The 27,798-nt window shown below is 44.5% G+C and overlaps 3 protein-coding genes across 12 annotated transcripts in view; all 3 read left to right on the plus strand.

Moving 5' to 3' along the window:
* LOC109858709 (protein groucho-1-like) overlaps nucleotides 1–2,895 on the plus strand; it is a 74,658-nt gene extending 71,763 nt beyond the window's left edge. For all 6 annotated transcript variants that reach the window (XM_020436237.1, XM_020436229.1, XM_020436255.1 and 3 more), the window contains one exon: nucleotides 76–2,895. In XM_020436237.1, coding sequence (XP_020291826.1) covers nucleotides 76–183 — 108 coding nt within the window. In that variant the 3' untranslated portion in view covers nucleotides 184–2,895. The remainder of the gene's footprint in view (nucleotides 1–75) is intronic.
* Nucleotides 2,896–3,757: 862 nt separating this feature from the next.
* LOC109858253 (methyl-CpG-binding domain protein 3) lies at nucleotides 3,758–6,758 on the plus strand. 3 transcript variants are annotated; one of them, XR_002250599.1, is made up of 6 exons: nucleotides 3,758–3,986; nucleotides 4,179–4,320; nucleotides 4,648–4,701; nucleotides 5,109–5,354; nucleotides 5,831–6,224; nucleotides 6,525–6,758. XR_002250599.1 is itself a non-coding variant. In XM_020435333.1 (5 exons), the coding sequence occupies exons 1-5, from the start codon at nucleotides 3,871–3,873 to the stop codon at nucleotides 5,927–5,929; spliced, it is 657 nt and encodes a 218-aa protein (XP_020290922.1). In that variant the 5' UTR covers nucleotides 3,758–3,870; the 3' UTR covers nucleotides 5,930–6,758. The 3 variants fall into 3 exon arrangements, 2 of the variants coding, with proteins under 2 accessions (XP_020290922.1, XP_020290934.1); XM_020435333.1 differs by having other exon boundaries at nucleotides 5,831–6,758; XM_020435345.1 differs by lacking the exon at nucleotides 4,648–4,701 and having other exon boundaries at nucleotides 5,831–6,758.
* Nucleotides 6,759–14,196: 7,438 nt separating this feature from the next.
* The window catches only part of LOC109858277 (RNA-binding protein MEX3B), a 32,512-nt gene continuing 18,910 nt past the window's right edge, over nucleotides 14,197–27,798 (plus strand). Inside the window, exons 1-2 of one of the 3 annotated variants that reach the window (XM_020435378.1) lie at nucleotides 14,197–14,878; nucleotides 15,176–15,630. In XM_020435378.1, coding sequence (XP_020290967.1) covers nucleotides 15,348–15,630 — 283 coding nt within the window. In that variant the 5' untranslated portion in view covers nucleotides 14,197–14,878; nucleotides 15,176–15,347. Of the gene's footprint in view, nucleotides 15,631–27,798 lie in introns of all 3 variants that reach the window. The other 2 variants (XM_020435387.1, XM_020435369.1) reach the window with 2 other exon arrangements.

Consider the following 27,798-nt stretch of genomic DNA (forward strand, 5'->3'; position numbering starts at 1 on the left):
AATATCCAGTATACGATCTATCATAATTTCATTTCTCAGAGTGTAATGTAATTGTTTCCGGTTTTTTTTTTCCAGTCTAAGGAATCCTCCTCGGTGCTCAGCTGTGACATTTCTACCGACGACAAGTTCATCGTAACCGGATCCGGCGACAAAAAAGCCACCGTCTACGAAGTGATATATTGAACGCATTTCACTCAATAGGATATACTTCGCGCAGCGTCGATCGCTTCTTAATGATCGATTCATTAACTTATTACGAGAGAAATTGAAGCAAGTGTCTCTCTTACGCACAATGCGATCTCTTAAGAGAGACGTAATGAAACTTGACAAAAATCAGGACAAGATTTGATCTGATACTATGGTTGCTATATATATCGGACGAAACATAATATATATCGAGTTAAATTACCCGTTTTCACAAGGAGCTCTTGAAGAGCTTAACCAATTCACTACGGGATGATCATTTACATGAAGAACATATACATAATATATATATATAAATATAAATATATATATATATATATATATATATATATATATATATATATATAAATGATATATACATAAAGATCGCAGCACTTTTCAGCTGTATAAAATTGTATAGAATTGTCTCTCTTACGCAAAGTGCGCGACCTGTTGAGAGAGAGACAAAATACGACGTAAAACTTGACAAAAATCGAGACAAAACTTGGTCTGGTACTATGGTTGCTATATATCGGACGAAACACGGATTAAATTACCCGTTTTCACAAGAAGCTCTCGAAGAGCTAAATTTACTACGGGATGGTCATTTACATAATATATATATAAATATATAAATATATATATAAAGATTGCAGCACTTTTTGGCTGTATAAGATTGTATAGAGCCCTACGATCGTAAGTAGAAGATGTGACGCAGCAAATGGATGTGCGAGAGAAGAGACAAATGTGCGTGTAAAGTAAGTAAACCTCCGACTGTATTTAACGTGGGAGGCGATTCAGAATCGCTTGTGTAATATGTTACTGATGTAATATAGAATCTTTATAATTAGGATGTTCTCTGCGTGCAAGGAAAAAAATGGAAGAGCAGCGAGTATATGGCGCGTGTTTCGACGGTTTGTTCTCGCGCGAGAACGAGATACATCCGATCGCGTGATCGCGGCTGACTTTAGTGTTGTAGATTTGTCAAAGTAGGAATGTGTACGTTGTGTCGCAAGAATTATGCATAATATATCGAGCACACATGTAGACCGACCATGTTTACGTCATGTAGCGAAGGAATAGGGGCTATGAGAAACCGATAAAGTATCGATCACGCTGTCGATATTAAACGCGCGCACGAATGTCGCGTGCGTATTCAGCATCGAGAGGCAGACAATGTGATCTTTGACATTTCTACCACCGAGAGGAAGAATAATTTGTACTTATTACCATTTTCAGTTTTACATACGATTTTTTCGTATATGAACACTGTTACGTCTACCGTTAAGACTTTATTGTAATGGAGATTTTATAAGCGAAGAAAGAAAGAGAGAGAGGGAGAGAGGGAGAGAGAGAGAGAGAAACAGAGGAACGGTTATACAAAAAAAAACAAAGGTGAAAGATGATAAACAGGTAAAAGAGATATACTTTTTCGATCTTTCGCAGTGACTTACGCGCAAGTAAGCAGGAAACTTGGCTTTCATACGCCTATTACAAGCGGTATTGACTACAAATAGAAAATTCAATAAGTTGCGCCGAACGCAACGCACGGACACATTATTTGTACATTATTTGCGAGTCTCGACTGCCATAATAGGCATATATATAGTATATATACATACTACGCGCACACATACTACACACACATGTACACACACACGTACACATACAAAGAGAGACACGTACATACATATTATATATATGCATAAAAAGATACACATCCACACGAGCGAGCGGACCACGTTTTGTGGACGAGTTTTGCAGATTATTCGAAAAAGTATTTTTGTGACTATTCATCATGATGAGATCCTAGACTTTTAAACGATCCCATCGAGCGACCCGGTCGAGAGCGCAATCGACAAAAACACCACGACGACTGCAGCGACGACGACGACTATATAATAATATGTAAAGCGAGACAAAACACTTGAATTCTTATTGCTCCTCGGTGCAACTTCAAAGTCGCGCAGATGCGTCTGGACTTTATTAGAATACTAATTAGTACGTTTATTATTCGGAACCGTATGGTGAAAGCGGGTGATGCGTAATGGAGATTTATATTTTGTTACAGGAAGGCACACACACGTTGACACCGCTGTGATCGTCCAAAATCCAATGTCACTGATTTAATACTGCCGCAATATTATGAAAATAGAATAAACAAATAAAAAAAAAATAAAAAAATAAAAAAAAATAAAAAAAAAGCACTTCGCGCCGTGTTACACGTTAATAACTGGTGTTCACGCAAAGAGAAAGAGTTACAATATACACGCAGAGACGATTAAATAACAAACAGACATACACACAAACACACATACACGCCAATGTAACATGATTCGATTTTGGACGAGCACAGCTCCGATTATATAGACCAATAGAAACAACGATACCTCAAGAAGACTCAATAGTTAATTATCACTAATTCATCAACTTGTACAGAATCGATATTCTTTTACAGTTGAAATAACACACGCACCGTGAAAAAAAGCATTACGCGATAAACAAGTAAGTCTCACGACGAGTACGACGACGATTGTGCCCCCTCCCCCATCCACCCGTTTCCTTTCCTATTTCCTCTCCTTCCTTCTCCCCGCGCATATGTTGAAATTGTGTCTCCGTGCTCGCATTTTGCACCCCGCGAAAGCGTACGAAAGCCGCCGTGGGAGAGAAATAATACATTCATAAAAAAAAAAAAAAGAAAAAAAACAAACGGAAGACAGACAGCGTTAATCTTTTTCCAAGCACTGTTCAAGTTGTTCCTATAGCTACGCGAAAAATATATTGTTTCTTTCGGCAATTAAAATCCTCTATATCTATATAAAATAAATCATTGTCATATAATTTATTATTTTTGCCGAATCCTCCGTTCCTTCGATCCCGTCTCAGTCGAATGCTTTTTTTTATACATACATATATAACTCGTGAAATGTGTGAAAATGGAAAATGTATTCTAATTGTGAATGTAATTTTTATAAGGAGAGCAAAGTTCTAGATTTTTTTTTCAGGGTAAGTAGAACTTCAACATTTTTGAAAGTATGTTGCAGCACTTAACATATTTCGCAGATGTAAAAAATAAAGTGATATTAAAAAAAGAAAGTGTCCAGGATAACTGACTGATCCTTTTCAAAATACCTAAGAGAAATATTTCATGCGACGTGATAATATATAGAGGAAAAACCAAATAATAATAATATTTAGATTCACAAACTTACAGTACGAAGAATAAGAACTGTGCGCGATCTTTGAAGCGTCCGCCATTTGTTTGACCAAGGAAGTCCAAAAATTGCGCTTCTTTTTTCAGCGAAGTTGTCCAAGGATATAAAAATCCGCGTGGAAGTCCGCGTGACAAAGTCAAAAAATAGATGATTACATCGCGAAACAGGTGGAAGACGACGCGAAGTTATGAAATCTAAAAAAAGAAGTCCTGATTTAGCGCGCACCACCGGTTCAACGACCGCGATTGACGTACTTCGCGCACTAGAAACTGCTGCGCCCTAAAGGCGAAACGTCGAACTACGAGACGCGATCCGCTTGACGCTTTGAAACTTTCCGAGTGTTTCTCGTGTTACTCCAATATGGCTGACGGTAAAACAAAATGAGCAAACTATGTAATAGTAAACATATTTGTACAACTGTTTGAGTGTAAAATTTGTTTGGCAAAACATTTGTGCGATACAAACGATCACGATGAATATGTCTGTGGAGAAGAAGAAATACGCTTCAGCCTTGCCGATCAGCTGGCAAAGAGAAGAGCGAAAAAGTCAGAGCCAGTTGCCATCCACGGGGAAGGATTATTATTATAAGTAAATTGATTAAACTCTTATCGTGTTTAGCACTATTTACCGTATATTTTAACTGTCTTTGTTCAGAAGAAACAGTTTTACATACAGAGAGTGAAATTTAAACCTCTCTCTTCAAATCTGTCACTCTTTAAACGCTAGTCTTCCCATTTTTGTTTGTAGACAGCTCTTCATGGTTATTTTTTTTTTTTTCAGTCGTAATATCAGAAATGACGCGTCGTTGGTTCCACCGATTAGGCAAACGGCATCAATTTTCAAGCAACCGGTGACAATTATCAAATCACAGGAAGGAAAAGTAAGAGATGCCAAACATGGCACTCAGGATAGACCAAAGCAGGTTGGTTCACATAGCGATCTAACTGTACACAGTGATTGAGCTGCTGGTAAAATCAATGATGTGGTATCACAATAAAACTTGAATGGTTTTTATATTCTATTCAGTATGTGACATGTGTGTGTATTTTCTATTTACTTGCGCACTTATTATCCAAAAATACACACTTGTTGGGAGCTGGGAGATTTCTTAACTGTCGAAAGTTGACTCTCTATTGATACCTGTGAGACACACAGTTTGTGTTTTATATCCATTCACTTTTTTAACATTCTTTACTAGAACGTCCTCTGTCCTTGTTCACATGATACAATTCTTAAATCGTTGCTTTAGGAAGGAGTTGATAAAACTGACAGCAAGTATGCCTCTCAAGATAAGCCTAAGCAGGTAACTCTAAACACGCAATCATGAAATGGTCAATAATTATTTTTTCTTTCTATTGAAGTTTTAACGGCAAATAATATTCAATAGGATATAGTAATTTTTTAATAATTATGAGACAGACACAAAATAATCTTGATAGAAAAAAAAACTTGTAACTTATTGAGACTTTTATTTGAGCTGGATTTTAAATTGAATTTAACAATCATATGTTATATTACAATGATAATATAAAAGCAATGATTCAATTTTATATAATTTTCTATAAATTTTTACGTCATACAGACGATATTCTTTTTTTAACCTGTATCATTTAAGTAGTAATGTATAGTGTGTTGCGTCAGTAGACTGATATATAAATCGTTGTCAGTAATCAAAATCTTTAAGTTTCAATTTCTAATGAAACTTTTCAGCTGTTCTGGGAAAAACGATTAGAAGGATTGCGCGCTTGTGATCCGGACGGTTACGAATTTGATGCCATGGATCTGCCAAAGAACTTAAAACCAGTAGGACCGCATATCACAGAAGAGACTCTGTTGCAAAGTGTGGCCACCGCGTTACATGTATCTTCGCAACCAGTTACAGGGCAAACTGGACCTAAAGCGGCTTTGGAGAAAAATCCCGGAGTATTTCTCAATCCCGATCAACCGCTCGTTCAGGTAGGATCCGTACGAGCTGTTTTATTTACAAAGCATCTGAAAATCAATTTGCAACGATCGTAAATATAAGATCTGATATAAATCTCTATAAATACCTTAAATGTCAAATACCATGAAATTACAACTAAAATGACTTCAAAATAGTTGTTTTATTTTCAGTGTATTAAGAACAGTGATTTATTTATTTATTATTCTATAGAGTCGTTTAAAATATGTCTAAAGTATTTGAAAATGTCGAGGACTTTGTTTGTAAATTATAGAGACTTCCAAAAATAAAATGGAAAACTCTATCGGAGAAACTATGGAATTTCAATATCAGTGTTTAACTTGATACACATCGATAATTAGATGTCAATGTTATTCGATAACAGTTCATACTCATCTTATGTATATAAATTAGACATTTTTATTAATATTACATTAGACAATTTTATTAATATTACACTTATAAGTCGATTTATTTTTTTTTATTTCAGGCTGTCTCGATAGCGGACGAAGACATAAAGAAGCAAGAAGATCGAGTGGCTGTAGCGAGGAAGAAATTACAGGACGCTTTACGTGCCCTTCAGACTTAAATTGTAGGATCTTATATTGTATATATTTTTATTACCTTTCTGTAGGTTTAAGTTCGTTTACACATTTTATCAAGCCATGTTTTCTACTTAACGTTTTTGTAAAAAAAAAAAAAAAAAAAAAAAAAAAACAAGAAAAAGAAGAGAGAAAAGGATGATGAAAAAATGTCAACGGAATAAAATGCAACGTCGATTCCAACTCTTTCGAAATAAATTTCAAAACAAGTTTTCCAACTACGGCGGAGCATCGCAACGGGATCGAAACAGCTGAATCGTGTCGAAAGACGTGTCTTACTCGGTAAGTCTTATTTCTATTGCAATACGAGAGAAAATTAATTGGATTAGAGTAAATATAAATTCGATGACGTTTTAAACGGCGTGTACACTGCCATCTGCCCAATATTTCCTGTGACACGCGAGAAATCGATTATGGTCACGGAAATTACCAATTTTCTCGGATTTACTTTCGACAGATGGTAAGAGTGTAACATATATACGGTTCAGAAATACATAATGTGTCCCGAATTCATAACATTAGAAATAAAATCAATTACTTCGAATATTATATTAAACGATACATTTTTGGATCCTCTCTCAGATATCTCGACAATTTGTGCGATTCGGAAAGGATAATTCACGGAATTGAAAAACGTGTTGGCAAATCGTTAATCATGCAAAAGGTTGCCATCATCCGATTTAGAATCGCTCACGAAAAGTGACCCTCGTTAAAATATCGTTTTCGATTTGTCACGGGAAATAGCCTGCTGTTCAATTCTCTTTTCCGTGAAACGGATCGACGTAAAGAAAAATATACGAAAAATTTTGAAAATTATCTTCAGGAAGTCTTTTGTAACCAAGCCCGTTTTTTCTCGTGTTTTTTTTCCCAGACCAATTTTTACCCGTACTCTCATCATCGTTTCCCACAATATGTCTTTTTATCTTTGCACCGTAATATCCGGCTCTGCTGGACATTGGAAAGATGTCGGCGAACAAAAGGTTTTCTCGACATTTTTCTGTTCTGGTTTGTTAGAAACTTCGAGAACCGAAGTTTCTTCGCAAATTTTGTCGAATGCAGCCGTGCGGGCTTGCACGACTCTCTGGAAATGGCCCTGGGGCCTCGGGCACAAAAGAAGTCTCGGGCCTTCAGGTATACTGGTGGCTGGCATCGGTTTTCAGGTAAGCATAAGCCGGGGATATACCAGGTGGTAACCTCTTTTTTCTTCCTGCCTACCCTCCGTCGTCTCTCGCCTCCCGGTCTCTCCTCCTCTGTCCGGTATATCGTTCCACCTCCGATCAACAGCTGTTTCCCTCCTCGGCAAGGGTCGCTAGCTCCCTTATTGTCAACCAGACGCGGTGAGAGAGAGAAAGAGTGAGCCCCGTTCCTCGCCCTTCTCGTCATCGCGTCACATGTCCCAGTTTAAATCGTTGTAACTTCGTCGAACACATGACTCGACCGCGGCCCGATCCATCCGGCCTAATCGGTGCGGTTGGGTGTCGTGGATTACGGACGGCGTGTTGTTGTAGCCCGCGACACGGGAATGCATCGCCAGACCCGATATTGCCTGCATCCTGAGCTGGCGATCAATAGCGCGAAATTCTCGCGATAATATGCGCGCACGAAGTACGACGTACACGAAACAGTTCGTGAACAGATGCGGAGAAAAATAAATAAAGTGAGATTCGTGCAAGAGAGACTAATTACTCTTGGGAGCGAAGTTGTAATTATCAAATACTCTTACAATTAGAGACACAGAACGTATCCAACCACTTAGGATAATTATAACCGCTCGACAGGCCAGTTAAAAACTCGCGAGTTCTCGTTATTGCGCGAAAGCAAATTTTCGGATGTATCGCAAATTTTCGTGTAACAAAGACTCGCTCTCGCACATTTGTGTTGAGCGGAAAATGCGTTTCTAATGTGAACGGGCCTTAAACTGTTATCAGAATTTCATTTGCGTATAATATAAATGTCGCGCATGAGTGTACATATTCGATGAGTTGGGAATTGAAAAATTGCTACGGGATATGTTTCGAAATTATTTCTCCTCTCCACGCGCTTCTCTCTCCGCCTCCCGGCTCGTACATAATTAACGAAATTTCTTGTGTCGTGTTTTGGTCGTGTCGATATCGATATTACGCTCATTTATTCGACGTTTAATTTCGCATCATTGAGCGCCACCGCTCGTGCTCACACGCTCGTACAATTATCCCTCGTGGCGTACGTTAGAATTTTTCGCGCTCGTTTAATGCAACGCCGATATGTGTGTATTGCCACGCCGGTATACATCGCGTGTAAAGACCTTATCTGGAACACATCGAAGATTACATCCTCCTCCTCTGTCTCGTACGTAATATAACCGACATATAAATAGACACATCGCGCTCCACAGCGGCGTTATCGATCTTCGCTCAGGCGGTATATTCGACCATCGGAAGTTGACCGACTTGACTATACTATTTGTATCGGGAGGTTATTGGCCGCCAAGTATGTATTTTGGATTTATCTCTCTTCTCTTTTGACGCGCAATGATTTTCTCTCGTGAGCTCTGACCTGTGCGAAATTGACAACGCGCGCGCGCGCGTTTCGGGCGAAAGTCACCGCCGCTCCGTCGTCGCAGGAAACGATAGACGGGTTTGAAGTTCGCGACAAGGGCTTTCTGAAACGAGGAGGCGTCGAGGGTTCCACCGTCGCTTCGCACGGAAGAACAGCTGGGGGACCTTCGACTCCCAACGAACGACTGTTATACGTAATCGATGTCGACAGACTTTCTCTCCTTCGTGGACCCACGAAGAGAGGAAAGGAGAAACGGACGCGCCTACAGTTGCGCGCGCGCGCGCTCTTCTCATTTTCACCGGTTGCGCGTGTGTGTCGGAGATAGAAAACACCGCGCGTTTCTGCTTTCAACGTGCACTTCTTCCAGCACAAAGAGCGCGATAATTACCTACGTGAAGACGTAAAAGGGCCATCTCACATAAAAAAAAAATTAAAAAATGAAAAAAAACTATATATTTAACTCGTGTCAACCGATCTAAACTTTCATTGATTGCGTGAGCGAGTCCTTTTCTTCTCCCGCCGCGTCGTGCGCGCGCTAGATAACGATGCAAATTACGCGCGTCTCTTTGAAGCGGCTCCGTTCGTGTATATACGGAGTTCGTGTGTTCGCGAGAGTTATATAATAATTTCTTTGCAGTTGTGTTTGCGCTACAAATAAGTATCCTTCTTCACGAACGTGAAACATGACCGAAAGGAATTTTGATATTTTTCGAGAAAAAAGTAGGTAAGCAACATTTTTCAGTCTTCCGCTCACACGCTCCTAGGAACGCAGGCATTTTTGTCAGATCGTCTAGTCCGACCGCTTTGTTTGAAACTATTTTTCCTTTTTCATCTAACAAAAACCATTCTCGATGATTGTGAAACTCGTCTGACAAAAAAATTCCATGGGAAAGTTTTTTTTCTGTTTGAGTTTTGATGTCAGTCGTAAAAATTTTTGATACAACTTGGAAAAAATATTAGTCAACAGATTAATCAATAAATAGTAAATAATAAATATTAGTCAATAATATATTGTCGAGAACAAAGTTCGATTTCGGGTTTTTTAATCGATTACAAGTTGCGTAATTATATTCATAATGGTGACATTCACGGTAAGATGCTTGTACGTACAAATTATTTATTTCAAGTGTATCTAAACAAAACGTGTATAATAAAGTTGTTTAGATAGTAAAGATAAAACTTTCTTGCTAGAACACGTTTTCCTAAATTGATAAAAAGTTTATTACGGACAATGTGAAACAAAGACAACTTTTACTTCTAAAATTTATTTAGTTGAATATTTCTGAAAGACTTATTTAGATACTAAAGGTGTATTATTTCTCTTCTTTCGGAAATATCTGCTGTGAAGAAAATTTAAGATTATTTTTCATGTACTAGGAATGTTTCGAAGCGTTATTGAAATCTACATATTCGGACAGAAATTCCTTCGACTTCGAAGGCTAAGATTCTAAAGCAAAGTCACAAAAGATTTATACTGTCCTTGCCATTGTATCGGTCGCTCAATGGTACGGATCATTTGGTAACTGCAGAGAGTTGACGAAGGTAGGTATTGTATCTTTCCAAATCCTCTTGAAGTGTTCGAGAATTTTCTAATCGTTTCACGAAATTTCATAAATTCACTTTCGTCATCCTTAGCGCATATGAGACAGTTATTATAGAAAAAAAAAAAAAAAAAAAAACAAAGTTCTCACTAACATACGTGGTGTTTTCGTTTGATTTATTAAACGCACGTCGCTTTGTATTGACGCATAAAAACGGATAATGCAATAGAAAGTAATACGTTGAAATGAATGAAATATTTCTCATTCGCACATTCGTAAATATAATTGTTTATTAAAACGTGTGTATTTAATTGTTTTCGATCAAACTACGGTTTAATTGCTTTCGCCAACGATTTTCCTAAGAAGAAAATTTATATACGTTTGAAACAAAGCGAGCGAGCACAAAACCGATAACCAAAGGTTGGCACTTTTGCGCGACGGCGGATGCCATATCCACGTGGACGCGCACGACAGGGTGACAAGTGTTGTGTCTGCGGTAAGAAGCCGAGACGCATTCCGCGGATAAATCAGCGCGCGCGCCTAGTGTATTTAGAGAGGCAACTTGTATCTCATCCGCGCAAGCGATATCGTCAGTTAAACCCGCGTGCTGTTTGTGTGTTTTCCGCCGTTGTGCAACAACAAACCTTACGAAGAACGGGTCGCGCCGCTGCGGTTTCGGTAGCCATAGAGATCTCTCTCTCTCTCTCGCCTTCTGCGTGTACGAAGCGCGGTCGACCGCCCGCGCGCGATTTTGCGGATAACCAGACATTACGCGGCCAATCGATATCCAGCGCATTGCGAGATAATTCGACGCTAGTAGGTAGGTATCTCGCAGCTCGCGCGCGCTCTCTCTCTCTCTCTCCTCTGTTTGAATTGCCCCGAGGAAACTTGGGGCAAAGCGCGATTGCCTTTAGTTACCCCGATTAGCGAATGCTCCGTGATTGTTGTATTTACCGATAACGAGTTTACCGAGAACGTTTGTCTTAATGTTCAAAATGATATATTAATGTTTTGCACACAACATTAATATTCGTACAATAGGATAATAAATTTTTATACACGCTTTATGTTAATGTCGTATCGAGCTTATTTTGATGTGCGAAATATTACTGAGAATTGCTCGTATTAAGCGAAAATAATGAAATGCGCTCGAAAGACGTGTCTCGAGAAAGAAATATCGGGGCGATTTTCACGCCGTATCTCTCGACGTTGTGGTCGCCATCGCCGTCGCCGACTCAGAGGCCAGCAATGCGGTTCTCCGGCGTAGCTGCAGCACCCCGGCGATCGAAATCGAAAGAAATATCCTCTCCTCCGCGCTCTACCAGAACCTCGTGTACCTTACATGCGCGTGCACACGTACATACACGTGTGTAATGTGTACACAGGTACGGAGGTGCGTCTATTCGCGTGTGTATCGCGGCGGTGGATGCGGCCGCGCCACGGGAGTCGCCGGGGTTTCGCCAAAGCGACGACAATGATCGCAACGTAGAAGGCAACCGGTTGCACGCCGTAAAAATACGACGAGCGACGCGGAACACCGAAGAGGAGGTGGTTTTAATACGCCGATCCGCCAGAAAAGAGCGACGCGACGGACAGACGTGACGTGGAGCACGTCCTTTCGTTCGTCGTCGGGCAGAAACCGATCGTTTCTCCGACTGTCAAACCGACAAGAGATTACACATTTTACAACCGCGAATGTTATATCTCATTGTTTTAAATTCTTGGCGATAATATTGTCAGTTCGTATAAATTTATGAATTTTCCGAAACTAACATGTTACACGAGTTGACGAGTTTTCGCGCGATTAATCCGTCAGTTTGATTGGCGAGGCGGCAGTTCGCAAAATCGTATGTATACGATAAAACACGCGATATATTTTACGAGCGAGCCGACGCGAATAGTCGTCGTGCAGGTGCTCGTGACAAAAGGTGGTTGCTGTCCCGAGACAGCCTTGAAGAGAAAGAAAGAGTTCGCGCGCGCGGTAAAGCACGCAGGTCGTTGCTTTCGGCTAGCGATAAGAAACGAATTAATCGCACCCTCGAAGAATTCGTCGTAGTCGTCAGATAGAGATTTATCAGTACGATACACGTCCGATCTTGCGACTCAAGTCGAAAGAAACTCTTCTTTCTCTTTCTTTATCGAAACGATTGGCGTCGAGCACAACAAAGGATCTAACGCGCGCCTTGACTCGGAGAACCCGTTGCCGCGATGCGCGAAAAACAAATGATGATTCGCGGGATATTCGTGGATCGCGGCGGCGGCGCCCGTTGTTCCGTCTGTCCTCGAGAATGGAGGACGCGGACCTGTGAGATCGGATCCCGACTAAAAACAAAAAAAATCGAGCAATCGAGGCCCGAAGGAAGGAGAGAACTCCGAAGGAGAGGACGAAGGGTCGTCAGCAGAGAACAATGGATCACGCGTTTGCTCCTCGGTTCAAGGTCCGCGCGGCATCCGCGTCTAGAGAATCGGCTCGGGAGAGACGGACGCCTCTTTTCACTTTTACTTGAACGAAACCGCTAGTCGGGCAGGTGGTCGGGCCTTCTGATTCGCAAATTAGGGGACCACCAGGTATGGACATTCGGCTCGACCTTGTCTACGCCAAGGCATTTCGGTACTGTTGAGCGCCGGTTCTTGCGGCGACGAAGCTCGTCACTCCGATAAATTCCGATTGCTCACACGGTCGGCTCCCACGCACATCGAGTTTCGTCTCTTCGCAGATATATAGAGCGAAATAATCTCGAACCAAATTTGTAATTCTCGATGTAAAAAGAAAAAAACAACGCAAGAATTTTTCTTCAATCGCGGACAAGCTGCCAGGAAATGAAAATCCGAAACAGCGAAGAAAAAGAGAGGTAGGTATTTCACGCAGAAAAAGAGAGAGTGCGCGCTGCACTGCCAAGTTTAGGGTCAACGATGAGTTTGCAATAGATAATATCTGAAATTCCTTCGTCGAGAAGGGAAAGTAAATTGTAACATCGGTCGCGCGAGCGCGCGCCCAACGATTCTAGCCGGAGCAACCGAAGGTTGGAATTATTCGCTACCGAGGTTCAAGGACGATAATCGCGCGAGATAGGTAAGTTGGACTGCGCGACAGGTCGTAAAATTCTCGTCCCCTTCGTTAATCCGCAAAAAGGTCGATCGAGCAAACCACATCGTTTTTCTTTTTCCGAAGGAACGCGAGAGACGGACACTTAAGATATTTAGATACTTGAGATATATTAAGTGATATATTTAATCAACATTTTACGAACCTCCGAGCAATACGCGATAATTCCGGAACGCGATTTACGATCCGAACCGCGCGATGGATGTTATTCCTTCGGATTTGTAAACGGACGTTGCGTTTATCTTTCCGTTAAAATGGGAGATAAAAGTGCACCTCGCACACGGATACGCGAGAGGAGAGAAAGAAAGAGCGAGTTACACACGAGTCCGCCTAGGTCGGTGCACTTTGACCCGTTCGACATTCGCGGGGAAAAATCGTATACATATATCGTTGCGCGGACATTTATTTCGCCTTAAGAGAAAAGCTTAACACGTCTTGATCGTATAGTTTTAGAAAACCGACATTTGTATTTCATTTCGCGCAAAATGTACAGAATCGGATCGCGCGAGAAAAATCGATTTACGATCGCGGAATTTTCACGTACGTTTTAAAGTCCACAGTCTGAAACGCACGAGCAGAGTGTTGCATCGCGAGAGAAGCCATCGTCAGGAAAAGCTTTCATATGCGCATCGCGCAAAAGTTAAAGATGCATTTTTTGTTGTTTCTTTCCCCCGGGGGAGGAATCTGAATCGAAGCTCGCTGCTCCGGAAAATCGGTGGTGCGTAACGCGCCATTCGAACGGCCAACGACGGCGGTGTTTCAGCAGCAGGGAAACTCGGCTTGAACGGATACACACGGAGGGGGTTGGTGTAGACCGGGGACGATAGTGTGCACGCATCCGTAGCGGCAAAGGAGCCAAAGAACGAACGTAACAACGTTGCTCCGCTCGGCGCGGTTGTCGTTCCGCCGCGCCGTTAGCTACGCGAGCGCCCGTGCGTCGCGCCGGTAGTGGGGAAGGGTTGGCCGTGTACCACGTGACGTAAGCGACCAATCGGCGCCGGGCAGAGCCGGCGTCCGGCACATGGCGGCGCGCCGGCATCGACAGCCGCAGTCGCAGTACGTCGCAGTCAGTCGCAGTGGTAACACGAACGAGAGGGTAGTTGCACGCGCCTGCCTTCGAAAGGAAAGATCGCGAGGTGAAGAGAGGTGAACGAGAGACACACCGGAGGGAGAGATCGAGATAGAGAAAGAGTGTGAGGAAGAGAGGATTCGAGAAAGGGAAGAAGGGAGCGGAAACACAGAGTGAGCGCGCGCCCCTTTCCTCCGTTTTCAGTGTTTCAGTCTCACGCGACGACTACGGCACTCAGGTCAGTTCAACCGGTGACGAGGCAGCCGAACAAACGCGATACACGATACACGCGTCGTTACGTCGTCCGGTCGGTGGTTTGAAGAGAGGGAGAAAGAGAGAGAGAGAGATAGATAGAGGAGAGGCGAGGAGAGAAACACGAACGAACGAAAGCATCAGTCGAAAAGAAGACGCGTCTCGCACGAGTAGGAAGAACGAGACTGCGGACGCTCTTGTAACACGAACACGCACAAACTCGCACGCGTCTGACAAGAGAAGCGCAGTGGGGATATCGAGAAGGCCATTTTCGTTGCCGGTTGCGTGGTTTTACTGTATACCGGCGTGTTTCCAGCGCGAGAAGAAACGAGCGACTGACTAACCGCTTCAACTTTTGTGTGAACGAACCGAGTGAGTCCACACGAGAGGGGGACTTAAACGAAGTTAACGCACAGTGCGAGCGGAAGAGGTAACGACCACATATATCGAAACCGGCGACATTACTTCCGCATTTGCACGAATTCATTCGTTCTAATCCGCGTGTCGTACGTAATCGCCGTGATCCCGTACGTATTTGTAAGCATCGCGACACACGCGTAAACCGGGGACAAGTTTATTTCGCTGCCGTCTTCGTTGTAGTGTCGCCGTCGCTTCCGTCGCGTTTACGTCCCACCATCGTTCCTCGATTGTGACCGTCGTCGTCGTAGTCGTAGCGGCGCGAACTGTTTCGTGTAATAAAAACAGTTCACTCGTTTGTTCGATAAAGGTAAAGGACGACGAACGGAGGAGAGGAAGAAACAGCGAGCACGTTGTATACTCGGTGAAGAACACAAAGCAGCGTGGATTTCGGTGCGACGTTCCCAGTTGTCGTCGTCGTCGTCGTTGTCGTCTGACATTTCTTCAAACCGGTGTCGCGCGATTGTTTCTAATCGAGCAAAATGCCGACGAGTTTGTTCAGCGAGATGGATCGCGGCACAAACGGCGGTGCGCCGTCCCTCGAGGATCAGCGCGCGCTTCAGCTTGCACTAGAGCTCTCGATGATCGGTCTGGAAAGCTCCTCCGGATGTCCCGGCAACGGCAACGGCACCACCAACGATCCGGATTCGCTGCAGACCGCACCTACTGTCTTCGAGGAGTCGCGTTCCAAGAAGAGCCAGAACATGACCGAGTGCGTTCCGGTGCCGAGCAGCGAACACGTGGCGGAAATTGTCGGCCGACAGGGTGAGTGTTTTTACCGCTGTTGCAAACTTTTTTTTCTTACATGTTTGTTCTTCATATTTCATTTGCGTATCTATTATCGTAACTCGATGCAAAGCGCGAGCATTCGAGAATCTTGTTCGTTGGTTTTTGAAAAATAAGCAAACTCTCGTTACCGTCTCGAGTGTCTATAAACATTAACCGATAAACAATAACCGATTATCTGCGAGATAAGCGCGACGTGCGAAGCGCGTGTAAGTACATTCGTACGGTTTGATCTCGATAGTTTTTCGCGAAACACTTCGCGGTGCCAAGTAGCAAAACGTGATTTTTTTTTTCTTCTCAATTCTCTTGGTTTTAACGCGTCTCGCTTGGACGAAGTCGCGCCAGCGAGTATAGCGCCACTGACAGTTCATTGGCACGACCGTAAACGCACGCCGCGGGAAACTTGATACCGGGCGCGATGGAGCAATTAAACCAATTTATTCGAATTCTGTTACGCGCGCGCTCTACGAAGAGGGCGCGCGGCAGAGGTCTTCTCTTTCTCTCTCTCTCTCTCTCCCTTTCCTGTGCCCTTCCCTTTTCCGACTGTCGTAGGTCGTGGTTTGCGTTACGGACTGTCTCCTCCTTTTTTCCGCGATTTAATATCGTGTATTTGGCAATGCCGTTGTTTTGTCACGAAGCATTGATTATTTATCGCATGATGCGTTACACGATACGATACGCACCTATCGCGGTACGTAAATAACGACGCGTTTATATTATTCTCATATTCCTACGTTGCATGTCCGTTGAGACGATATTATCCCCCAGTCTCAACCTTGAAGAAGACTCGGTCACCGTTCTGCGAAACGGTCAATTTGTCGTCGTCGTCGTCCCTGCCGCTTTTTTCTCATTCGTGCCGACAATAGAACCTTCGCTCTTTTTTTTTTTTCGTTCCGCCATTTAGCTTTCCCGGTGAAATATCCGAAATAGTTGCGGAGCACTCGGCAAACGCCGGAAGCGCACAATGTCGGCCGTTGAATAAATGCGATTTATATATATATATATAACTTCGCAAGGATATACGTTTATTTCTAAATCTTCTCTCGATGACTTGGAAGTTTGCCCAAGTTCGCCGAAGTTATCGAGCGTTTTAGGGGCTTCGATATACACCGAGTGAGACAGACAGAGACTAATCAAACTCGTACGTTTTCCGAGAACATCGTAGCTCCGTAATGTTTATCACGCCGTCTCCCGCTTGCTCATAGTGTTTACACAATGTAGTCGAGGTCAGGAAGTGTCGCGGGCCATTTACCGCGCGCGAGAAAAGGAGTTATTTCGCTAATGGATACGTATCGGCGTTATCTCCGATCGCGCAATGTACGTCGCGCGACGATAAGGATCTTAAACCGTATCTTCGCTCTTATTAGACGATTGGTTTTTTTTTGTTTCCCCCGATCTCGTATCCGCGGACAAGTCGACACGCGCTTCGATCGAACGGTGTCGCGCGCGTCTCGCGAAATGTTTAGAAATTCAGATAACGGCGCGGCACGTGGCCTTTAAAAATCTTTAACGTCCGACAGCAGCGATTGTGCGCGGCTGAATAATCGCGGCGATCAATACCGTTCGCAGAACCGACGTCCCTCTCTTTCTCTCACTCGCAGCGATACGTTCATGCATACTGTATATATATATATATACACGTTCGAGTTTTGCGAAAAACCGGCGCGCGAGCTATGTTTCGAATCCACACATCCGGGAGATATCGATCGTCGAATTTGACCGGCGCGTCGCTCTTACGCCGGCTGTAATCGGAGACACATTACCATCTCACACATACACACACACACACACACATAGTTAGGAAGGAAGCCGTATCTTGGCTGATACGATCGCTCGAACTTGAGACGGCACCGGTATAACAAATATTAGACCCGACACTTAGAACGATGTCGAGAGTTGTGTCCGCGGGTTTGAACCTCGGCGCGTTTTGAAATTCCGCGCTCGTCCCACTCGCGTACGTGCTCGTATTCTCCCTTCCGTTCGCCTTTGGCGCGCGTATACTTGGTAATCGTCTACTTATTCCCGTGAGAATTCCACGCGACCGTCGTTTTTTATTTCTCAATCGGAGCTTATTTGTTTGGAAATGGCAATTCGCTTTGTTTCTTTTCGATTTAAGTTTTTTATTTGCACGTCGCAAGTGTTTATAAAATAGTTTTTAAACCTGGTGGTGTCGCGGTAGCAAACTTTTTTTTACGGAACGTGTTACGAAGGAGAGTTAGTCGGTTTTGTACACACTCTCTCTTGTAGTAACGGATAGTTTTTTGTTTTTTTTTTTTTTTTTGCCGAAGACAAAGGCTGCTGAACTCTTTCGCACCTGTAGGACGATTCTGTGACCGTTGACGACTCCGTTGGAGTCGCTATCGTGAATACGTATCGTCGCGCGACACAATGCATATGTATCAGAGAGAACATAGTCGTCGATAGTAGGCTACTGGTTACGCAAGATTCTTCTTCTAGTATAAATACTACTCGAAATACTACTTTAGTTGGCACACACCGAGCGATAAGATAGTGGGATTAGCGTACATGTCCGGACCTAGTTTCTCTCTATCACGTTCCATTGTAGATAAATCGGAAGTTTTTTTTGGCCAGTCGTGTGTGTGTGTGTGTATGTGTGTGCTGTACGAAACCAGTTTTACATAGCTCGGCGTGAATCATTGCCACCGTGACTGTTCCTCGTGGCCTAGAGTAGTCCCCCTGTTAGGTCTGGCGACTCTACGCCCAGACGTTCGTTCGATTGCCCCGTTGTCGCGAGAGAGAGAGAAAGAGAGAGAGAGAAGAGAAGAGAAGAGAGAAAGAGAAAGGAAGAGATATTGTGATTTTCCGTGGAACGTAATCGTGTCGATTTAGTGATGACGTCTAATGAGTTTGATACGCCGTTCCATCATGAGGATGTGACTATTTGTTGAGCATTTTCCCTTCACCGCGCCTCTCCCCACGCCTCCTCCTCTTTACTCTCGTATTATCTCTCTCTCCTCTCTCTCTCTTCCTCTCTTTCTTTCCCCTTCCCGTGATTCGTCGTCGTTGTTGTCGATCTTCCTTCTCTCTTCCTCCCTTCCGTCGATTATATATATGCGTCTATCTTTCTCTCGCTCGCGCGAGACTCCCGTGCAGAGACCGGAAGTTGTAATGAGTGCCTCTGTCGCCAGACCCGTCGCCTCGCGTAGCATCGTGGCCAACGATGACGTTACTTTGGAAATATCACGGCCGGTTACCCAGGTCGTTAGCTTGTGCACCGCGTAACTTCGGGGAGAGAACTCGAGGGAGGGAACTCACGAGGAAAAGAGAGAACGAAAGAAAAAAAGAAAAATATGTAATTGCAGCTTCCAGGAATTGTGAGAGCGCGAGGAGTGACCGCGTACGTTATTCCGGCGTGTAGAATCATCTATGATTATTTTTTTTAATCCTACTTTTCATGGAAATTTATTCGCGAACTCGTGAACAAGTTTTCAGTTTACATTCGCTCTATTTATCGCGAGGTATTTTTGGAAAATTAATATTAAAAGTGAAATATTCTGTTATTTATTTACACTCTTATCGAAAGAATCTCTTGTTTGCAAATGTTACATCAGTTTCCACGAGGTTTTCAGTCAATGAGATAATCTTGAACTTCCTTGTTTTGAATATATGCGTCTGAAAAAGATCGCTCGAGAAGCGTGGAAGGTCGAGAATTCCGAAATATGTACAGGCTGGATGGTGTGTTATATTAACATATGCATAACGTTCTTTTCTCTTTTTCTCTCTCTCTCTCTCTCTCTCTCTCTCTCGGAGCCCCGTAGAAATCTGAGGCGTAGAAATTCAAACACAAAACCGAGAGATAGAGAAAGAGAGAGAGAGAGAGAGAGAGAGAGGAGGCGTGGTTCCCGGCATTGTCCGCAAGCACGTGCCACACGTCTCTTGCGATCCCGCGTCACGGACGGTCAGGATTTTCAACAGGAACGAAAGATTTGTGTCGCCGATGAAATCGTGTTAATGGGTCCCGCGCGCGGTCGTTAACGTGTTCGCGTGAAAAGCACGGAAGAGAAGAGAGAAAGAGAGAGGAGGAAGGGAGAGAAGACGAAAGCGGCGCCGAGAAAGAGAGACGGGAGAATCTTTTTCGGTGCGGTTTTTACGACTCCTCGGACGTGTCCGGCGGAGTCTTGGACATGGCACCGGTTACACATGATTTTATCTCGGTGCTTACACGGATTTAAAGTTTTGGCCACGCGTGTGTCGACGACTAGAATTCACTTTCTCCTTGTAAAATATTTCAAGCGGGAACGGGAACGCGCGTCGCGCGAGGGAAACTATGCGTCGAGTATACGAGCGATTATTGTTGCTTTTTGATTGTTAAATGTGTTACACTGTGTATTGTTATATCGCGATACATAATAATCGTTCTCGCACATTTATTGTATTTTCCGACACATTTTCGACGTACTTGATTTAAAACTTCGAGCCGACCACGAGCTGATTGACACGTTTAATAAGATCTATTTCCTAATAGGCAATTTTAACGTGGGAAAGAATACCGAAAGAGAACCGTATTGCATTAGCTGGCACTTAGTTAACAGATATCTGCGTTGACACAGATAAAAGGCGTCTTCTTCCTTTACTCGCTTATCTCCGCCGACACTGATTACCCACCGGAGTGAAAAGGGAACTTTCTTATGTTTTCTAGATAATCGTGCGGCTAACGGCCGAGAACTCGGCGGCGCTCGTTTGCATTAATGAAGAGCCGCGCGGCAAATGCGCCACATATAATACGTTGCCTCGCTCCGATTTCTTCGCGATCGCTTTATTTTTATGTGACATACGCGGCCGTGATGTGGTCATCGATCGATACGCGATAAAGCCGCAACGTTAATCATAATTTATGTAGGCGCTTAATTGAAATTAATGTTTACGATTCTCTCGCGGCGCTGGGGGTGGGATGGAAGACTGGAAGGGTGGGTGATCCGCGCGCACATAGGTGCAGATATATACACGTAAGTATCGACGCATATGCAATCTCGCATTTTCGAGCCGAAAAGTGAAGACTTTCCGGCCGGTCGCAGGTACGACGGCAAAATGAAACGTTTCCGGCCGTGAAAGCAGAAACCTTGGGAAGAGAAAGAGCGGCAGGTTATACGCGAATATAACACGTTGTTTTCGGACAGCGATACTCTTCGTTACACGACTCGATTGTTCGAAACCCGTCTCTTGTGTGGCTTTTACGGGATACGCAACCATCTGTCCTCTCCCGGCGCTTCGCTCTTTTCAGTTCAATTTGCGGACAAAGATGTCGAAACTTCCCGCGCTTTCTCCGCCGAACCTTAACGTTTCGTTATGCCGACCTGCTTCTCTTCAGAGATGATCCGAGATTCCGGTCCGGAATCTTCGTTTTACAAAACAAAATTAATCTCACTGCCCACAATAACGCGCGTGATGCAATCTTTTTCGTAAGAAAAAAACTAAACGACGGTATAAAGATTGAAATAATTGATTTTTCAAAATCTGATGTGCGAAACGCTTTATTTGTCGGAGGACGCGATTCAACGAGAATTGATGAGAGTTATTTGTTCAATTATCTCGCAAATCTCCCTTCACTTTTTTGTATGACACTCGTGTAGCGTGACGGAAGATCGCGTCGGAGTTTCGTCGAGAGCGATTTTTCGGAATTTATTGTGCGTGCGCGGCCGATTTCGAGCGCGGTCTCGAAAAAAAGAAATAGCCCGAAATCCCTTTTTTTCGTCCGCGGACTCTCTCTCCCCTCCTTTCCTCGCACAAAAACATCGGACGAACGCGTTCCGAGAGTGGAAGTCCGTCGGAAGAAAAAACGAGAAATTGCCCAGCGGAGCGATGGGCCAAGCCGGGGTGGTGGTGGTGATGCGCAGTGGTAATGGTGGTGCCGATGCTGCCGGTATCGCCGCCGCCGCTGCTACGCGAGTACCGGTGATGGTGGTTGTTGATGCCTTTGTTGGTCTCCGAAGCAGCTGCCGACCCACACCGGGCCTTTCCGTTCTCATGCTCGAAACTCGATCGACACTCGACCCGCGGGAACAAGCGGGAGAAGGAGAGAGAGACGAAAAGAGGAGGAGGAGGAGGAGGAGGAGAGGAACACGATAGGCAGAGAAGAAAGGAGGAAACGTCGGTCGCACACACAGCGATGAGAGAGATCGGGATCGGGATCGAAAGAGAGAAAAAGAAAACTAAGAGAGAGAAAGAGAGAGACTGCCTCGCCATTGCGAATTGTTTGAGAGTCGCTGTGGGGCCTCAACGTTGCCTCCAGAGTAGATCTAGCAGATGTTTATGGCGCGTTGCCTGAAATGAGCGGTTTTTCTCGTTTTCTATTTATTTTGTCTGCCATGTGCGCGCGCGGATTACCCTCCGGACCGGAGATCCTCTCTTGTGTGTCGAACTTCCCTCCGAGAGATCGCGTCGAAGTTTTCTCGTCGTATAGTTAAAATTCTCGCGAGAAAATTCTTCTCGTTTTGATGGCGTTGAATATTCCACAAAACGATGACTCGCAATTGCAGCAAATTGTGTTTCACGTTTTGTACGCTGTAAAATATATATTGCGTATCAATGACGGCTATGTATACATGTACGTATAATGTATTTACGCGATTCATTGACGGGAATGAAAAGACCCGCAGATTTAGGCGGAACGACGTGATGAAGAAATTTTATCGCCGTTAATTATACAGTTGGCATCGCTACCGTTGGTGACTTCGATCGATTGCACGTGAGAGGCGCGCGCGCTCTTTGCATATATTATTCCCGCTAAATACATGTATACCGCGCATGGTCGGAGAGAGCGTTATAAAATATGCATGTCGCCCGGCGCATAATCGCGTTCTCGCGCATCTCTGTCTCTGAAAAGCGGGCGTGCCGACCTTGAATTAAATTATGCTGCACGCGACTTTTATTACATTCCCATTCAAATGACGTCCGCTAATACGGGCGTTAAACTGGCATCGTCGTCGTCGTCGTCGTCGTAGGTCAGGCGACGCGCACGCGCGTTTATTTATCATTTCTAGCAATTCGGGATCGAGACGAGAGAGTGCGATCTTTAATATGAGATCCACTTAGCGCGTTGTCTGTATAAAAAGCGTTTCGAAAGTTCTGACTGAGGAGCTTCGATCCAGAATTTCCGAATTCTTGATACCGCGAAGATGAATTTGCATTCTCGCTCAACAAGATCGTAAGACTCACACACGCACACACAAACACATCGACGGCGTCTTCCTCTTCATAATCCGATCATCAATGAATAGCGCCTTCGGCGCTAATTAACGACAAGTTTGCGAATCGGCCTGCGGTCATGATTCGTCGATGTTTTTCACCGACACCCGGTGACAAAAACAGGATACGATAGAATTTCATTCGCCCGTATACGAGAAACGCGCAAGTTTCATCGGAAGCGGAGGACATATATTCTTGTTGCTCGTTGACGAGGCGGGATGTGGGATAGTATTTGTGGATACCCGAAGGAATATCGAATATCCCGAGACGAACGACGCGGGTCGGTCGATCGGTCGGTCGGTCACCTCGAGAGAAACTTCGCCTAAGAACCTTCTTCGCTTTTCTGTTCCTTCGCCGCCTTTCGTACCCTCGTCTTAGAGCTCCTGCTGGGAGCTGTGCGCTCCTTTGTCAGAGGGTCCCCTTCATCTCCGTTTCCTTTTCCTCTCTTTACCGCGCGAGATATATAACCTGCATCCCTGCGAGCCTTGTGTTGTTGCACCCGAAATGCATCGCTGGTCCCGAAAAACTCGTCAATTCTTGCGCGTTTCCCTTCTGAAAAAAAAAAAAAAAAAAAAAAAAAACCGCATATTACTGGATAATTCTAGGATTATCAACGCGTTAGATAAGATCTAGACTTGTGTGGCACGCGAACTGGCGTTACATGCAAAGTCTTTTAAAAAAACTGAAAAAAAGTACAAGTGGCACTTTTTACATGGTATATTTTACGCTCGTAAAATTTTTTTCTGAAATACTTAATTTCACGTTTTTTTCTAATCCACTCTGAATTTACTGAAATAGAACGTTGTGAATAAGATGGTACAATTTTTTGAGATATATTGAAATTTTGGCTCGCGTAAAATTAGACACTGTAACAAAGATCGAGGAGTCGGACACCGCGCGGGAATAAATATCAACACAGTTTGTGCGTAGAAAAAAAGCGTTATTCGAGCGTTAAGAAAGAGAGGAAGAGAGAGAAAGAGAGAGAGAGAGAAAAGTCATTTCTTTTCCACAACAGTGCGCACATCCTCCCGGAGCGACGCGACACACAGACGCGAGTATCCGATTATTCCGAAGACCGCGCGCGTACATACCAAAGGGAAGTGGTTCGCACAACCCATCCACCTACACTCTCCGTTCCTCTCTCTCTCTCTCTCTCACATATTGCACACGCACGCGTACACACGTGCGCAGTTTGCGACAAAGACGACGTGTATGTATTATGCACGGACGCGCGCGAACGATCGAGTCTCTCTCGCTCCATTTGGCCAATCCGTGCGCTCTGCTCGCAACAATGCGCTCGACGTGGCACTTCCGTCCGGACGAGGAAAACGTCCGAGAGAAGAGGCTTCTGTGTGAGCGCGTCTCGCGCCTTCGCATATTTGTTTGAACGTATACGAACTGTCTTCGCTCGTCATTTTTTCGATGTTCTCTATAGTCGCGCTTTTATATTTTATTTAAAACTTGGTTTCTGCAATTTTCTTTTTGAAATTAAGTTTCAAAACATAAAAGAGTGTAATATCGAGGGTTTCTTTAACATTTCGATATGTTTTCTTTCCAAATCGATTTGAATGTTAATTGAAATACATTCACGCGCGAAGCGGACTTTGAACGCGTGGGAAAAAAAACTGACAAAGGCACTCGTTTTCGCGTCTCGCGCATTTTTTTCGACGCTCAAGGGAAAACCTCGACCTCGCGTCGCTCTTGTCAACCGACCTTTCTCCGTTCTGGTCGAGAATCGAGCGTGAATGTCGACCAGGCACGCAAGAGAACCTTCGTAGTACGTCGAACTGTGACGTAGTCGGCAGTGCGTGTCCTAGGTCAAGATTCAAGTCTGTCTACTACTGTCGGCCGACCGCTTCTTTCTAGCCGAGGCTATGGCGCGGCGGGCTTCACATCCTTTCGCCCGGCTCAGCTTCGAGTCTCGCTCCCGGTGTATTGTATGCGTGTGCAACGAACACGCGCGCGCTGCGTGCAATGAGAAACGAGACTCCCGCACACACATTGCCCTCTTCTTTCTCTCTTTCTCTCTTTCTTCTTTCTTATACGTTTGTTCTCCTCCTTCTCCTTCTCCAGACGTCTTCCCACTCACGGCCCGGTCGGCGCTCGTCGCACAGTCATCCGTTCACTCTCGATCTCGAGAGGAAGCCAATCGGTCGTCCCAAACCGTGTTTTATTTATTTATTTTTTTTTTATTTTTTTACGTCGATGCACGTCGTCCTAGTTTAATGAAATCATACAGCATGCACACGGCGCGCTGTGAAATCGAATCAGTTTTCGAAGGTCATCAGCACACTTGGAAAACGTCACAAAGTGCGCTACGTCGCGTGTACGCTTGAAGCCACTTTGGTTTTTCAATCTCTTTTAAATTTATATATCTCTCTGCTTGTTGAAAATTGTTTTTTGAACATGGCATACGAATTGCGTAGCTACGCGCAATGCCGACTGTATTTAAAATTTTAATTAGTTAAAACTTGATAATAATACGGATATTAGAAACATCGTCTTGGTCAAAGGTTGGCGAGGTTAATCGAGAAGGTTCTCTTTGTTCCGGAATAGCGTGAGAAAGCTAAACTGTCGCCAGAGGTAACTCGCGTGCGTGGCACGTGCTGTGCCGAGGCGGCGTAGCCGCGTTCTCGCCAGGCTTTAAGGCTCTTTTGTCACCGTTACGCAATCGCAAAAGCCACGGAAAGGGAAAGCGACGGCGGCGACGGCGACAGCATTCTGGTTGTGTGCTCTCTAACGAGATACGCACGCACAAGCCTACTCGGCGAGAGACTTCGAGGGGGAGACGCGAGAGCGTCGTCGTGAAAGATGACGAATCGCGCGGCACTGACCCACTTCCGTCCGACGTCTTCCATTTTTTTTGTTTTTGTCTTTCAAATATGAGCGCGCGAGCCCTTATAACACAAAGAACCGCGACAGAACGATGAGAGACCGGAGCGCTCCGGTGTCTTTGCATTTCTTCGTCGACAAATACTCGAGCGAGTACCGTTTACGCGACTGTAAATACTCGCGCGAAGCTTGTTACGCGACAATTTTTAAAAAGCTAATGTTTCGACGCGTTACGATTAATTTTTCAGCGCGGCGATCAAAATCTCAGACGCAATCGACCGGGTTACGAAAAAAAAAAAAAAAGAAAAACACACGATACCGCACGCGTCACAGAGACAACATTAGTTGTCGTCTTCGCCGACGCGCGTCGCGTGTGAGCTTTCCACACGCTACTAAACGATTCAAAAGTACGACGGCCGTGCGTAATTTCTGTTCTCGGTTTTTTCGCGTGCCTCACCGACGCGTCGCGTCGTCGTCAACGCCGCGACCAACAACGGACGTTGAAGTATAACTCGATTGCGCGGCCGCGACCGCATACACGCGCGTATGTTGTATATTATGCGGCGATAAGCGCGACTGTAAAGCCGAGCCTCGTGTTCCAATTATTCAGAGAGAAACTTTCGCTCTCGCGGTATTATTGGGACATGTAACGCGATCGGTATTAAGTTGCCACTCTGTTCACGCTCGACACAACATTTTGTTCGCCTCAAATTGCCGACGTGTCGCGTCCAAAAAAAATATAACTCTTATTTCCTCTTTTTTGTTGGTCAGAATTATTCCGGGATACGTTGCACGGTATTACCGCGCAATGTATGAAAACGAAGGTCCCGTTGCCTTGGCCGGATGTACGTCGGTCGCTGGCGACCGAACCCAGTAATCCGCGATCGAAATTGCTAAATGATTCCTAACAGACGACTCGCTGACACCGTTGTTCATTAATGCGAGAGACGGCGGGTCAGAAAAAAAAGCACTAACCCCGATTCCGTCGTTAATTGTTAGCGAGGCACTAACGACTTTAGAGCGACACATTAGACCGCGCGCTCTCCCGATTGCGCCACGTGTTTCGCAGCGCGCGTGGCGCTCTTTCGGATCATGGGTGTGTGTGTGTGTGTGTGTGTCGAGAGGGATCGCTATTTAAACCTGAAATTTAATGCCTCTTCCGGCGCGAACAAAATGGAAATGCTCGTTCGAAATCGTCAAAGTTTATAGGGAAAAAGCAGCAATTCGCGCGACAAATTGAACCACATTGGATTGACATGTTTCACGTGTTTACATAGTATATAAAAAAAATAAAAAAAAAACCACTTTTTTTTCATCAAGTAATACAACACGGTGGAAAAGTTAGTTATTTATGATCCATAAAGATGGTCGACATCGTGTAAAACGCGTAAAGGCAAAACGTTTTCCTTCCAGGAAAGATGTCGGTTTATTGAGTAACAGTGAGGCGTTGTCTCTCTCGTTTCTTTTCCCATTCATGTAATTCCGCACTGCGGTTTAACAAACCGACGCGAGATATTCACGTAAACAAGACGGTATCGGCGGATCTTTCTCTCCATTCTCCTCGTTCTGTCGTAAACATCTAAATGATATTTCGTCCGGACGAGCCCGACAAACTTTTGCGACGTGACCTCAAACTCAATTGGAAAGATGTTGTGTTGAAATTCACGAGCGCGCGCTTTTTCTCGGAGTCGAGTATCGGAGAAACGGGACCGACCTCTTCGATTGGCGCGACAATTTATCCGTAATTCGCGGATAGAAACACGACACGAAAGATGAAAATCGTGCGAGCGAATCGAAATTTCATAATAATAATAATTTTAAAAAATTAGCAAATTCTGCTCGCTGTGATAGTCGTAGACAACAAAGAAGTCCCGTCGGGTCTCGGGGGAAGCGTCGCTCTTCGCGAGACGGTTCTCAACCTGCGAAACGCTCGCGAACGGCCGTGATGAAACGTCTCGGGTCCCGCCCGTGGGCCTCTCGCGCCTCTCTCGCATACCCGTTCCTTTGTCCGGCCTCTTTTGAAGAGTCGCCGCCGCCGCCGCCGCCGCCACCGCCGCCGCCGCGAAGGAGAGCAGCTCGCCTTGAGACAAAGCGCACGCACCTACCGAC

This window comes from Pseudomyrmex gracilis, unplaced genomic scaffold (genome assembly GCF_002006095.1).
Source record: "Pseudomyrmex gracilis isolate BER0280 unplaced genomic scaffold, ASM200609v1 scaffold_6, whole genome shotgun sequence".
Lineage (NCBI taxonomy): Eukaryota > Metazoa > Arthropoda > Insecta > Hymenoptera > Formicidae > Pseudomyrmex > Pseudomyrmex gracilis.

Bases quoted from the DNA above. Each gene is read 5' to 3' on its own strand.
- LOC109858253 (XM_020435333.1), top strand. From the start codon at position 3,871: ATGAATATGTCTGTGGAGAAGAAGAAATACGCTTCAGCCTTGCCGATC. The intron at 3,987-4,178 runs GTAAATTGATTA...TTTTTTTTTCAG, and splicing joins GGGAAGGATTATTATTATAA to TCGTAATATCAGAAATGACG. The intron at 5,355-5,830 runs GTAGGATCCGTA...TTTTTATTTCAG, and splicing joins CCGATCAACCGCTCGTTCAG to GCTGTCTCGATAGCGGACGA.